Below are 15,152 nucleotides of genomic sequence, written 5' to 3'. Positions count from 1 at the left end.
TGAGCGACTGAACTGAACTGAAATGGGTAGTTGAAAAAATACCTACATGTAACTGCTAAAAGAGCAGTAAAGAAAAGGGAACACAAAGTGTCAAGGGCAGGAGAAGATAAAAGAAGGATTAAAAGAGAGTAGGAGAGAATGTGTCACATATGCTACTCAGGCACAAAAAACCCTGACACGTATGCATTTAGAAAAGTAGATTCATGGTAGACATAGATAGTTATCAATTCACATGAGCTACTGCAGTCATGTCCAACTCTTTGCAACCCTGTGATCTGTAGCCCACCAGACTCCTTCGTCTATGGGATTCTCCAGAGAAGAATATTGGAATGGGTTGCCATTCCCTTCTCCAGGGGATCTTCCTGATGCAGGGATCGAACCCACATCTCTTTTGTCTCCTGCATTGGCAGGTGGGATCTTTACCACTAGAGCCACCTAGGCAAAAACATACTTTACAGAGAAAAAAAAAGAGAGAGTAATAGTGGTGGGGAGAGGTTAGAAGGGAGAGAACATTCCCTACCTACACACACACACACACACACACATGTTCAGAGAACATACAAATAAATATGATGAGTATATTGAAATCAACACAGAATCAGACATGCGTATGAAGATTAGAGAGTGGGACACTCAGAGAAAGAAAGAAAAAAACCCCCACAGACGTTAGCTTTAATTACATTGCCATCCTGTAGATCTTATGGATATTATTGTTAGATTGTAAAACTCAAAATACACATCAGACAAAAATGAGGATATCACTTCATGGTCCTTATCTGGAGGAAACCACAGTTTAAACCAAGACCTATATTTCACCTCAAAGCAACATTTTCCACCTGTGTTATACACAGTGCTGGCTCGGCCACAGCAAGTTAAAACAGTTTTGCAACAAACCCGTTAGAGAGTCCACCACTCTCTTTAAGGCACAGCTATATTATCTCCCATCACTGTTTTCTGTATTCGGTAATAAAACATAAAAGTGTCAAAATAATTGGTAAGTTGGCTAAATACACAAGGTACAATGTGATAGAGTCAGCTGTGGAAAAATGCACCTGCCATCAGGTATTATATTAGCAGGATGTTTTTAGAAATACTATATGTTAAGGAACTGCATGTCTATATTCCAGCAACCACGACCTACTAGTTACAATTCTAACACTCTAGTTTTAAATGGAGGAGCTTGCTAGAGAGTACAGGCAGGGGAGTCACCATCATTTCCTCTCTCTTCTAATGACTGAGAATTTAAGGTTTAATGATGATCAAGACCATCTCTTGATCATCTTGACCACCTTATTTTTTTTAACTGTTGACTTGTGTAATGACATAAATTGGCTTTAATCATTCATTTTCCATTCTTAAATTTAATTCAACAGGGATAGGGTGGCATTAGGGTTGAGAAGAGACAAATGCTTTTTAATATGACTAGTGAATAAGATTCCAAATTCTATGAACTTTAATGGCAAAGACATAGTATAAAAATTATAATATTGGGATAAAGACACAGATGTTATGAATGATATAGAAAATAAGTCTACACAAGATGGTGTTCACAGTTTTAGTTTTAATTTTCTATCATAAAAAAATTGACATTCTATTCTGTTGCAGAAAAGATAAAATCTTGACATATGCTTCACTATTCACAAAGCTACTATTATAAGTTTTTGACAGTTCTCTCACATTTCCTACAATTATAATTTTTGTGTTCCATTTTGTAATATCAAGGAATGTTTGGGGGCATCTTCCCTCCTTGTTCTCTTCTTATGAGGAATGATTTTATTTGTAGAAGTGTTGTGTGTCTACAGCATTTAATTACTTGGAAAATACTTTCCCTCAACATGCAAGTGTCTATAGGTATATGTGGCTATTCTGAAATCATTAAAGGAAGAAACTTTACATTTTACAGTAGGACAAAATTAACTTAAAATTTTAAATTATGATTATTTACACAACTGAAAGTGTCAATATGTAAAAATAAAAGATCCCCCCCCCAAATATCTAATTGTTTGAATTATAGAGATCAAAACACACATTTTGAATTTAATGTCATATAATTGGTACTCATTTAAGTTCATAAATATTTTTTCAGTCACGTAAATGATCTGCTTCAAGAACTTCAGCATCATCAATTAAAAAATATAATGAATATTCTGACAATTAAAAACTCAGTCTCTGTTTTTTTCTTTTCAAATCATTTATGTAAAGAAATGTTTCTCAGTGTAACTTTTTCATGGCTCTCAATTTGGTCGAGTATTGATGAATGGCAAGCAATTCTTTACAGGCAATTATGCTAGTTTTGAAGGAATCCATTTCATAGTACATGAAAATTATACTTCATGGTATTTTCTTGGTATGGATTTGCTCCCGGTTTGAAGGATTACAATTTGCTTTATATTTTGCATAGAACAAAGTTAACAGGTATTAAATGTGCTCAATAAAGTAGTAGAAATGTGGTCAAAAGTGGATGAGAGGTTTCAAAACATACTTGGAAGGTCAAAAGCATATATGGAGACAGTACATATGGGGATACAAAAAGTAAGGGAGAAGAAGCCTTCAGTACAGGGGATCTGAACTTGGCAAAACCTGGATAGTGTTTGGATTAAAGATGTCATGATGTCTGAGAATAAGAGCATGTATGAAAGCCTGTAGATGAAAATTTGTGTCAATATCAAAACTACCACACAATGAATGGCCTTATTTTAACACTGAACTACAGGCAGAAATAAACAAATCAAAACAGTGAGTGTGGTTCATACCTAAAGAAATTGAACTTCGTGTCTGGAAAGAATTTTAGCATTGGTACGAATAGCTCAGAATAAAGCCCACTGTATTATAGACTTTGAAGGTCTCTTTCAACAAGAGACTCAGCTCTCTACCTTAGCACCTAAAGTAAAATATCCCAGTTAACAAGATCCATTCATGTACTTAGAGCTTGTAGTCTATTTTCTCCTTCTTAAATATAAATATACAGAGGATTGCTAGCAGTATTAAAAATGTTTACAGCCCCAAAAGGGAAAATAGCATGGGAGTGGACAAATTTCTTGAAAGACACAACTTATAAAAGCTGACACACCAAGAAAAAAAAATCTAACCATTCCTGTATCTATTAAAGAAATGGATCCATTATCAAAATTTTTCTCACCAAAAAACCTCAACAATAACAACAAAACAAAACAAAATACCCCATGCACCAATGGCTTTACAACTGAATTCTTCCAAATATCTCAGGAAGAAATGATCCCAATATTCACCAATTTTCACCAGTCTTTATATCATTCCAGAACAAAGAAAGAGAGAACCTCTGAACTTTATTATTAAGTCTAGTCTAACATTGCTATCAACACTCGAGAAGGATTCTAAAATAAATTACAGAACATTTTATGCCATGAACAAAGATATAAAAATCATAAACAGCATATTAGAAAACTGAATCCAGCAATCTATAAAAAAGTAGAAGACATCATGACCAATAGGATTTATTTCTGGAATCCTAGAGTAGTTTCACAATCCAAAAACAATGACTGTTGTTTGTCACATTTAGAGGAAAAAAAAAACCATAGGATCTTTTTAATAAATGCAGAGAAAGTTATGAATAGGTTACCTATTCATAATAAAAACTTGAGAAAAAAGCATAAGGAAAAAATTCTTTAACCTGATTCAGAGGATTATAAAAAGTCCTATAAGGAACGTAATATTTAATGATTAATTACTGAAAGCAGACCACCTGAAACAGGAAATGACTCAAAGCCTCCCATTATCACCCCTTCCCTTAAACATTGTTTTACAGGCCCAAGTTTATGCAAAAACAATTAAAATCCTAAGGACTGAAAAGAGAGAAACTACCTCTATTTGATGACATGATTGTGCACATTAAAAAAATCCAAAATGTTTTACAAAACATTGATATTAGTTTGTGAATCTGGTAAGGACACTGGATATGTGTTTAATGTAAAAAAAATCTATTTTTATATGTCAGCAACAAAAAGAAAATAAAACTTGAAATGAATCCCATTTATAAAAGGACCAAAACATCAAATATCTGGGATTAAATCTAATAAAACATGTGTAGGTCCTTTGGATTGAAAACTACAAAGTATTTCTAAAAATGCATTAAAGGAGTCCTCAATAAATGAAGGGATGTAACATTTTCACAGATTAGATGACTCAATATTGTAAAAATGTTAACTGATCTATAAGCTCAACACAATTCAAACCGATATTCTGGAAGGCTTTAGTAAAAATTGGCAAGTTGGTTCTAAAATTTATTTGGTGAACCAAAAACAGCAAAAAACAATCTGGACTAAGAAGAATAAGGTTTGAATTTTTATACCCAATTTTTTTTGTAAAACAAGTATGTGGGTTTGTGTCTGTGTGTGTGTATTATATACATGTGTGTGTGTATACATACACATGCATGTATACTTATATACATAGGTATATATACATATATACATTGTATGTATACATACATATGTATGTGTATATATATATACACACAAATATATGTTGTTGTTGCCTTCTCAGACTATTCTTTCAGAATGGAGGGATTTCCCAGATATAACAGCAGTAAAGAATCCCTCTGTCAATGTAAAAGATGCAAGTTCAATCCCTGGGTCAGGAAAATCCCCTGGAGAACCCAGACAACCCACTCCAGTATTCTTGCCTAGAACATCCCATGGATAGAGAAGCCTGGTAGGCTATCAACCATGGGGTTGCAAAAGAGTCAGACACAACTTATGACTAAACAACAACAAATGTGTATATTCACATATATATATTGTATGTGTATATACACATACACACATACAAAATAAAAGATTGTTCAGTGATACCCACTACAACATGGGTGAAACTTTAACACCTTATGCCAGGTAAAATAATCTCAACACAAAGGGACAGATACATTGTGAGTCCACTTGTATGAAATCTCTAGAACAGGCAAAATCATACAGACAGAAAGTAGATTAGAGGTTACTTTTAGGGAGATGGGTTCAGGGGTAGGGTGATGGGGAGTTATTGCTTAATGGTTACAGAATTTCTCTGGGGTAATGCATATGTTTTAGAAACAGATAATGGTAATGGTTTCACATTGTGGAAATAAATAATAAATGACCATAAATTGTATACTTAAAATTGTTAAAATGACAAATCTTATGTTATATATATGTACAATTTAAAAAGTAAATATACCAAAACCATTGAACTGTACACTTTAAAATGGGTGAATTACACAGTATATAAATTGTATCTCAAGCTGTTGAAAGGTGATTGTTAAATGTACCCCTCTGGTACTTTGAATTGATGCTTTTGAACTGTGTTGGAGTGTTGGAGAAGACTCTTGAGAGTCCCTTGGACAGCAAGGAGATTAAACCAGTCCATCCTAAAGGAGATCAGTCCTGAATATTCAATGGAAGGACTGATGCTGAAGCTGAAACTCCAATACTTTGGCCACCTGATGTGAAGAACTGACTCATTGGAAAAGACCCTGATGTTGGGAAAGATTGAAGGCAGGAGGAGAAGGGGATGACAGAGGATGAAATAGTTGGATGGCATCACTGACTCAATGGACATGAGTTTGAGCAAGCTCCAGGAGTTGGTGATGGACAGGGAAGCCTGGCGTTCTGCAGTCCATGGGCTCACAAAGAGTCAGACACAACTGAGCGACTGAACTGAACTGAACTGAACCCCTCTGGTGGGAGATGTTGATAACAAGGGAAAGTGTGAATTTGGGGGGAGGAGTCTTTGAGGAATCACTGTAACTTCCTCTCAGTTTTGCTGTGAACCTAAAAATGCTCTAAAAACACAAAATCTTCATTAAAAAATTAAACTACTGAACTGAAAAAAAAAAGGAAGATGATTGTTACAAAGCCACTGCAGTACTAGTTGAAGGACATTGATAATCAAGAGAATCCAGAACAGATTCATATATATATGTTCACTTGATTTATGACAAGGTTGTCATAGGAATACAGTACGGAGAGGACAACCTTTTGATAAATAGCCTTTTGATGGACCAACTGATGTTGCTTTTTTTAAAATTCATATGCATCACTTGGTTTTAAAAATGAGTATGCATTAATTTGATAAACAATTTAAAATATTATATTTAAAAATAAAATATTAGATTTAATAAGTATCCAAGAAAGATGAAGACTCACAACTAAGTAAACAAATAAACAGTAAATAAATAACACATATTTTAGAGAAATTTAGCATGCATTGATCCTTGATTAAGTCTATAGTATTGGTGGTGGTGGTTCAGTTGATAAGTCGTGTCCGACTCTTGCAACCCCATGGATTGTAGCCTGCTAGGCTACTCTGTCCATGGGATTCTTCAGGCAAGAATACTGTAGTGGGTTGCCATTTCCTTCTCCAGAGGACCTTCCGGACCCAGGAATCGAACCTTGGTCTCCTGCATTGCAGGCGACCTTATTGGTAAGGATAAGTAATTTTGATTTATGATACTCATTGAGCTGGACAACATCCATCTTGCTTAAATATTGTCAACCTACACCTGAACACTGAGTGAATCACTTCATCTTTTTTCCAGTCTATTTCTTTAGAATAATTCATGTAAAGTAATAGTGGTATATAACTTGGCATTTGGTCATTACTGTACCATCATTCACCATCAACATTCCTTCCATTCACAACAAATCATACATACACCCAAATCGAATGGTCAATTAAAATAAAAACAAAAGAACAATCCATAAAACCAGCCCTCTTCCCCAGCCTTACCAATTAAGCACCATTAAACAAAAGAAATGCTTGCAGCATTTAACACATGTGACAGGACAGATGGTTAATGTCTAACCTTTATCCACTGAAGATTTGTCTGCTTGAGCTTATTTTCAAGTTTATCTTGCTCTTCTGGGCTTATGGGAGCACTTACAAGCACTGTTCCTCCTGTTTCATTTAATTGTTTTAGAATTCCCTGACGCAGGGGCAACTCTTCGGCCAGTAACTGAAACAGACAAATGCAACAACATTTAAAATGAATTACAGCACAATGCCAACTACCTTGTCTTTGCCTCTATTGATTAATCTATCAAAACAAAGAAAGACCAGAGGCCCACCAGTTCCTTAAATACCAAATTTTCTACAGAGCGCAGAGCTGGTGCACTAAGACACCTACGCCTAAGTAAATCAGCCCATCCTACAAAGGATCAGATCTTGTCTCCCTCAGAGATTTTTTTTTTTCTCAAGAGAAAAATGTTACGTAGTATGATGAGCTCTAAAACAATACCCTGAACAGTGTCAAAAGTCTAAAAACACACCTCTCAGAAATAGAATAATCTGGGCAAATATAAGCATCCTCTCAGGTATTAGGTCTCCATATTATAACTTAGCACAGTAAGAAATTCATTATCATATTAGAAGATAACTAAGAACATACCTGGTACCAGGCATTGTGCTAACTAACCTCTTCACACACATTATCTTTATTGCTATTGCTATTGCTAAGTCACTTCAGTCGTGTCTGACTCTGTGCGACCCCATAGACGGCAGCCCACCAGGTTTCCCTGTCCCCTGGATTTTCCAGGCAAGGACACTGGAGTGGGTTGCCATTTCCTTCTCCAATGCATGAAAGTGAAAAGTCAAAGTGAAGTTGCTGAGTTGTGTCCAACCCTCAGCGACGCCATGGACTGCAGCCTTCCAGGCTCCTCCATCCATGGGATTTTCCAGGCAAGAGTACTGGAGTGGGGTGCCATTGCCTTCTCCGACATTATCTTTATATCATGCCTTATATAAAAATGTTAACTTTATATAATAATGTCATGAAGTAGATCTTACTATCTTCATCTTACATAGAAGGAAACTGAGACAGAGTGGTTAAATATCAGATCCAAGTAGATAAGCAGAAGTAGAAAGCAAAAGACTGGTGATCCAAACTTGGGTGTTTTCATTCAAGAACACTTAATTTTGATACCTGCACATTCCTGAATTTTTCTTATTCATTTAACATCACATTAAAAGTGCCCTTTTTATGATCTACAAAGCTATCATAGTTTTATTAACTGTCTTCTATTTATTTGTATCTTCTATTAGCCACATGAGGCTATTTAAATTTAAATTAACTGCCAATAAAATTAAAAACTTAATTCTTCAGTCACATCAGCTACCTTTCAAGTACTCAAAAGGCAAGTGCAGCTAGTGGCTACTAAAATTGCTAATATTCAACATATTTATCATGTTGTTAAATGATATTGGATGGTGCTATAGGATGGTGTTGATCTAGACTAAGGAAAAAAAAAAGGAAATCAATGCATATTTATTAATAAGGGAACACCACCAAACATGTCTCTTAAATGAGTTATCAATTACTTTCCTATATATATATATATATATAACACTCAATATATTTAGGAAAGATGAATTTTTAAGAACAGACTGAGTTTATTTTTCCATGGCATAACCATCCTCAAACTATGGATCAAAAACTTTTTATTTTTTGACTCTCAAATACCTAATACATTATCTGACATATACTAGGTGCTTAATATTTGTTTACTGAATTAAGCAATATTTTACTTCTTATACTTTATCCTCTGTCAGGTACACATTTCTTATTTCACAGAAATAAGTAGTTGACATGGAGTCTAATCTGCATGTGCAAATCAACTGAATCATTGATAAAGAAGCAGTTCCATTTCTCTTTGATTCTGTGACCTTGTAAAACGAGGGCAATAACCATTTTGGAAGTTTGATAAGATTAAATAAAATAGCAGATGTAAATACATCTAATACTTAGTATGTAACAGGGGATGATTGAATGTTAATTTCCCTTTCCCTTCAAGAATTAAAGTAAAATAGATCCAAAGGACTTTCTTTCCTAAAACTTAAACCATGACAGTTAATCCAACAGCACAATCAAAGCATCTCCGTCAGCCAGGAGAGCTAATCAGAAAGCAGCAGACATCAAGTGTGTTAGTTGCTCCATTGTGTCTGACTCTTTGAGACCCCATGGACTGTAGCTAGCTAGACTCCCCTGTCCAGAGGATTCTCCAGGGAAGAGTACTGGAGTGGATTGCCATTCTCTTCTCCATCATGTTAAGTGGGCATAAAAAACCACTTGAATACACCAGAAGTTTTATTCAACCAGTATAGAAAATGAACCAACATCACCTCCCCTTATCCCTGTAGGCAAACCAAACCACAAACCAAACCAAACCATTGCTTCAGGCAAACAGAATGCCTTTAATTAGAGGCTGAAGTAGGGAGACTGATTTGGCAATTAAGATCTCCTATAAGAAATTAGATCATTTCTAAAGATGCTCCCCAGTTTTTAAAATAATTTGAAGCTGTACAATTCTCCATTAAGTCTAAAATTAATTTTAAATCAGTTTAAAAAGTATCACTATGCATTTTATACACACACATACACAAACAGAAACATACTTATATATCCCATACATACTTTTTAAAATATATATATACTCACTGGGCTAAGACAAAATCAAGTTGTGAGAAAAATTACTGAAGAACTATCAGTATCCCAATGGGCAGGAAATCAATGACTGAATACATTTAAAACATATATTCTTATACTTTTTTTTCCTCTTTTTTGGCCATACCATGTAGCTTGTGGGATCTTAGTTCCTCGGCCAGGGATTAAACTCAGGCCATGGCAGTGAATGGCCAAGTCCTAACCACCGGACCACCAGGGAATTCCCCCTAGGTTCATATACAAGTAGGCCCTGGGAGATTTTAGAAAATAAAATTACCTTGACTTCCTCAAGCTTTTCTTTTAGTTGCTGCTCATTTCCAGGTTCAAGAGGAATACTAGAAATGTTATCTGCTTCTTCCAACCATAAAACAAATTCATTCAAATCTCTTTGAAATTCTGACAGGATATTCTTTTGTTCTTCTAACCTGGAGAAGAATAAAATTGTTTTAAAGAACATATTTCTCAAGTTTTCTTTTTTTTTTTTTAATTTAAGAAAACTCAAAAAAGCTGCACACACTTTTTAAAAATAAGCCATTTTAAAGATGTCAACATGAAACATGTATAATATCATACAAGAAATGAATGCCAGTCCAGGTTCAAAGCAGGATACAGGAAGCTTGGGGCTGGTGCACTGGGATGACCCAGAGGGATGGTATGGGGAGGGAGGTGGGTTCAGGATTGGGAACACATGTACACCTGTGGTAGATTCATGTTGATGTATGGCAAAACCAATACAATATTGTAAAGTAATTAGCCTCTAATTAAAATAAATAAATTTAAAAAAAGATGTTAATGATATAATATTTTTAAGGATGTAATATTTTAAAGGCCTAGGCAAATATCACCATTGGGGCAAAACTGTCTCTGGTTGAGAACAACTTCACTAGAGTAAGTATATAAAGTGAAATTACATGTTTCAAGATGCTTAAATGAAATACGTCTTTATGGAAAATTGTAAAGCAAAAACAAGGGAATTGAATGAAAACACTAAATTATTACATGTTCAAATGTTTTCCAAATTACAACACAAAATCCTTTTGGAGGAAAGAGGGAATTGATTTAAAATACTTAACATATGTTGTACTAGTGGATGTTGTTAATTATAAAAACACATATACTGTATGTTACTCAATTAGCCATAAACTTATTCTTACATATTGAATCAGAATGCAGCTGAGCAAAATAAGCTGCACTTATAACAATTTACATTTTTTTGTTTTATTGTCTTTTGGGAACTATGTATCTGTGGTATGTAAGCTTTTGAACGGAAGTATAATACACATATAGGAAAGTGTTCATATAACTATAGAGATTAATATAGTTTTAAAAAATGGATACACCAACTAACCCTTGGATACACCAAAGGAACAGAATGTTATTAGAAATTCCCTCAAAACCCTTGCAGTTACTACCTCCAAGTGTAATCAGTATCCTGTCAACTTTTATTATTTTGCCTGTATTGAGCATTATGTATATGGGGCAACCCACTCCAGTATTCTTGCCTGGGAAATCCTGTGGACAAAGGAGCCTGGCGGGCTACAGTCCATGCAGTCCCAAAAGAGTCGGGCATGACTTAGTGACTAAACACACTGCCTTTTACTCAGTGTAACATTTACAATCATCATCCATGTTCTGTGTAGATTATCTTCTTCACTACATAGCACGAAACTGTATAAAATATATCTATGTTGGTGGACATTTGAGTTGTTTCCATTTGGGGACTGTTCAGCTAATTTTTTGTTCATTTTTGCTTCAAGTTGACAAATATTTATTGAGTGCTTACTAACTCCCAGAAACTCAAGTAGGCATTCGAATCAAAGAGAAATGAGTTATGTACCTTGCCTTGAGGATCTCATAGTCCATGAGAAGGAAGAAGCATGTAAATCTAGGACTATGATAGAATATTGTGGAGGACAAGTTATTTTCTGAGTATAGAAGGTATAGAAGATATGTCAGAGAAAATAATGATCTACCTGGGTCTTGAAACATGAAAAGGGATTTGATTCACAGCCTGTGCAAAGACAGGACATTGAGAGAACTACAGTTACACTAATTCCCCAAACTGGATCCGGTTATTGGATTTATGTTCCTCTATACTCAATTTTCCCTGGAGAAGGAAATGGCAACCCACTCCAGTACTCTTGCCTGGAAAATCCCATGGATGGAGGAGCCTGGTAGGCTACAGTCCATGGAGTCGCAAAGAGTTGGACACAACTGAGCGACTTCACTTTCACTTTCATACTCAATTTTGTTCTTTGATGTGAGCTGGTCCTAAGTCTATCCGAGGCACATGTCTTCTTTTTCTATTCTCCAAACAGCAGATTCTATAAAAACCCAAGCCCTATTTTGGGCTCCATTGAAAACTCAAATCATATTATGTCATCATTGCATTCAAACTCTTCTATTGCTTCCCAGTTCATTCAAATCGAAAGCCAAGTCATTACAGCACTCTATGAGGGTCTAGATCTGTGCTGTTCAATATACTAGACACCTTCATATGTGGCTACTGAGCACTTGAAATGATGTGAGGGAAATTGAGATGTGCTGTAAGTGTAAATTGCATACTGGATTTCAAAGACTTAGTACAAAAAAAATCATCTCTGTACCTTCTACTCAATTTTGCTGTGAACCTAAAACTGCTATAAAAAAATACAACTATTTTTATGGGGGAAAGGGTGGAGGGGATAGGTAGATTAGGAGTTTGAGATTGACATGTATGGACTGCTATATTTAAAATAGACAATTAACAAGGATCTATTGCAAAAAAATAAAAAGATAAAACTAATAAAAATAAAACTATTTCTAAAGTATTAAAAAAAGAATATAAAACATCTCATTAGTCCTTTAAATATGTACAAGTCAACATGATAATATTTTTAATATATTGTGTTAAATAAAATAGGTTAATTTCACCTGTTCTTACTCTTTTTTACATATGACATTAGAAAATTTAAAATTACATATGAGGCTCACTGTACTTTTATATGGAAAAGCACTGATCTATAAAATCTGCTGATCCCCTTTCTCTTTACTTGTCCGACCTCATTTCCATCTACTCTCCCTTTCTCTTATCCTTCTTGAGACCTCAGCTTTTGTACTTGCTGTTTTTTCCTGCCTAGAATGACCTTCCCTCACAAATCAAACATGGCTGGTTTCCTCAGCTCCTGCAGGTCTTTCCTGATGATTCTACTTACAATCACACCTCTTCTCTCCCCAATTTCTGTTCTTTCTCCCTAGTCAATCTTTCTCTTTAGTACTTAAAACATTCCTGTGGCTCAGTTGTAAAGAATCCACCTGCAATACAGGAGATACAGGAGACCCTGGTTTGATACCTGGGTCAGCCTCCGGAGAAGGAAATGACAACCCACTTCAGTATTCTTGCCTGGGAAATCCCATGGACAGAGGAGCCTGGCAGGCTACAGTCCACGGGATTGCAAAGAGTTAGACATAACTGAGTGACTGAGCATGACCAAAACAAAAAAGCACTATAATTTGGTTGTTTTGTATATTGTCTATCTTACACAGGAAATCAAACCTTCTGAGGGCAAAGATTTTGCCTGTTTTATTTACTACTGTTACCCTTGTTCCTGAAATTATGCCCGGCAGAGAAAAGATGCTAAATAAATAACCGTTGTGTGAATGAATGAATTTGGCCATCATTCTTTTCAATCTTATACACTTTTCTGTTTCAAAAGAATTGTTCCCATTTTTTTGCAATACTGACAGTAAAACATAATCTAATTTACTCACCGATGTGCACTACAGTATTTCACCAAATGAAATAGACCTTCACTTGCAGGTCATATGACACCACTGTGTATACTCCCAGGATGTGGGTTAGAGTAAGGAATGCTGCTGATTAAATGATGACATTTATTACTTAGAGGTTTTATTAAGAAATTTTTCTTTAGGTTTATATATATATATATTTCTCTTATGTTCCCTTTGAATATGCATAAAAAAGTATAAGTGAAAAAATTGGTGCAGCGTTCTTCAAATTTCCTCATATTTAGAGTCTGAGCCTCCTATACCACTTTTCTTTTTAGATCAGTGGTCCTCAGCCTTTTTGGCACCAGAGACCAGTTTCATGGAAGATAATTTTTTTTCACATACAGGGGTGTGGGGAGGGGATGGTTTCTGGATGACTCAATTGCATTACATTTATTGTGTACTTTATTTCTATTATTATTACATCTGCTCCTCATCAGATCACCAGGCATCAGATCCCCCCAGTTCAGTTCAGTTCAGTTGCTCAGTCGTGTGTGACTCTTTGTGACCCCATGGACTTCAGCACACCAGGCTTCCCTGTCCATCACCAACTCCTGGAGTTTACTCAAACTCATGTCCATTGAGTCGGTGATGCTATCCAACCATCTCATCCTCTGTCATCCCCTTCTCCTCCTGCCTTCAATCTTTTCCAGCATCCAGGTATTTTCAAATGAGTCAGTTCTTCACATCAGGAAGCCAAAGTATTGGAGTTTCAGCTTCAGCATCAGTTCTTCCATTGAATATTCAGGACTGATTTCCTTTAGGATGGACTGGTTGGATCTCCTTGTCATCCAAGGGACTCTCAAGAGTCTTCTCCAACACCACAGTTCAAAAGCATCAATTCTTTGGTGCTCAGCTTTCTTTATAGTCAGATCTCCTAACTGATGTCCTTTTCCATACTGTGTCATCTTTTGTAACATCAAGAGTCTCGGCAGTATAGCACTTCTTAACAGGGCTCTACTACTTACTGTTCCTTGGATTTTCTTCTAAACCACATGTGACCTGGCCACCAGAAATAGTAAAATTCACCCAGATTTCAGTGATGTTAATGTGGTAAAATGTGCTGCCTAAAATGAATGAAATTTGGTTAGTTTGCATAGCCTTCCACCACTGATAACAACGAATAAATCAAGTTCTTTGGGCTGCTACTAAGCTGCTGGCTATTTTAGGATTAAAAAAAAAAGGTTCATAATGTAATGACAGTTTACTGTTACCTTTAGCTGCTTGTAATTATGAATGAATATTATTATCGGCATTATCTGCCTGATATGCTTAAGCTTATTTTCTGCTAATAAAGTCGATAAAGACTTGGCATTCATTTCCAGAGGGACTAGTGTTTAATTATATGAGTTTTTGCCAATAACAAATATTTTGGCTTCTCTTATACATGCAAAGTAAGGATATCTACATCAATGCATGATGCTGAAATGGTTGGCTATTGAAGTATTCAAGATTTAGGGAGGAAGGGTCAAAGCATGAAGCTGGTAAAGTGGTTCAAGGCAGGGCTACGAAGTGGATAGAATGTTTTGTTTTAATCTCTAGGTGATGAACTACTCCAATTTTTTTGAGTAGAGCAAGATTTATTTCATCCATTCCCTCTGGTATTCTATGGAGAATGGATGTGGGTAAGGGTGGTAAGACAGAGAGTGAGGAATTGAAATCAAGCAGGACCCTGTGGGGTTCCTGGCACAAAAGCCTTTCTGTATTCCCTTCCCTGCATTCTCAAAGTGAAGTGAAAGTTGCTCAGTCATGTCCAGTTCTTTGCGACCCCATGGGCTATACAGTCCATGAATTCTTCGGGCCAGATACACAGAACAATATCTTTGAGCTCTTATGCAGAACTAAAACCCCCATCAAATGGAAGATGTTAACTACTTGATGAAGCACTCTTCGTAAAGAAAGCTGAGTGCTGAAGAATTGATGCTTTTGAACTATG

The 15,152-nt window shown here is 35.7% G+C and overlaps 1 protein-coding gene across 6 annotated transcripts in view; it reads right to left on the bottom strand.

Annotated features, from left to right (window-relative positions):
• DMD (dystrophin) overlaps positions 1-15,152 on the bottom strand; it is a 2,671,852-nt gene that overhangs the window by 836,168 nt on the left and 1,820,532 nt on the right. For all 6 annotated transcript variants that reach the window (XM_070365439.1, XM_070365442.1, XM_070365443.1 and 3 more), the window contains 2 exons: positions 9,726-9,873; positions 6,815-6,964 (listed from right to left, as the gene is read on the bottom strand). In XM_070365439.1, the coding sequence (XP_070221540.1) occupies positions 6,815-6,964; positions 9,726-9,873 (298 nt within the window). The remainder of the gene's footprint in view (positions 1-6,814; positions 6,965-9,725; positions 9,874-15,152) is intronic.

This window comes from Bos mutus, chromosome X, assembly GCF_027580195.1.
Source record: "Bos mutus isolate GX-2022 chromosome X, NWIPB_WYAK_1.1, whole genome shotgun sequence".
Taxonomy (NCBI): domain Eukaryota; kingdom Metazoa; phylum Chordata; class Mammalia; order Artiodactyla; family Bovidae; genus Bos; species Bos mutus.
This window is presented reverse-complemented; position numbering and strand designations above follow the sequence as displayed.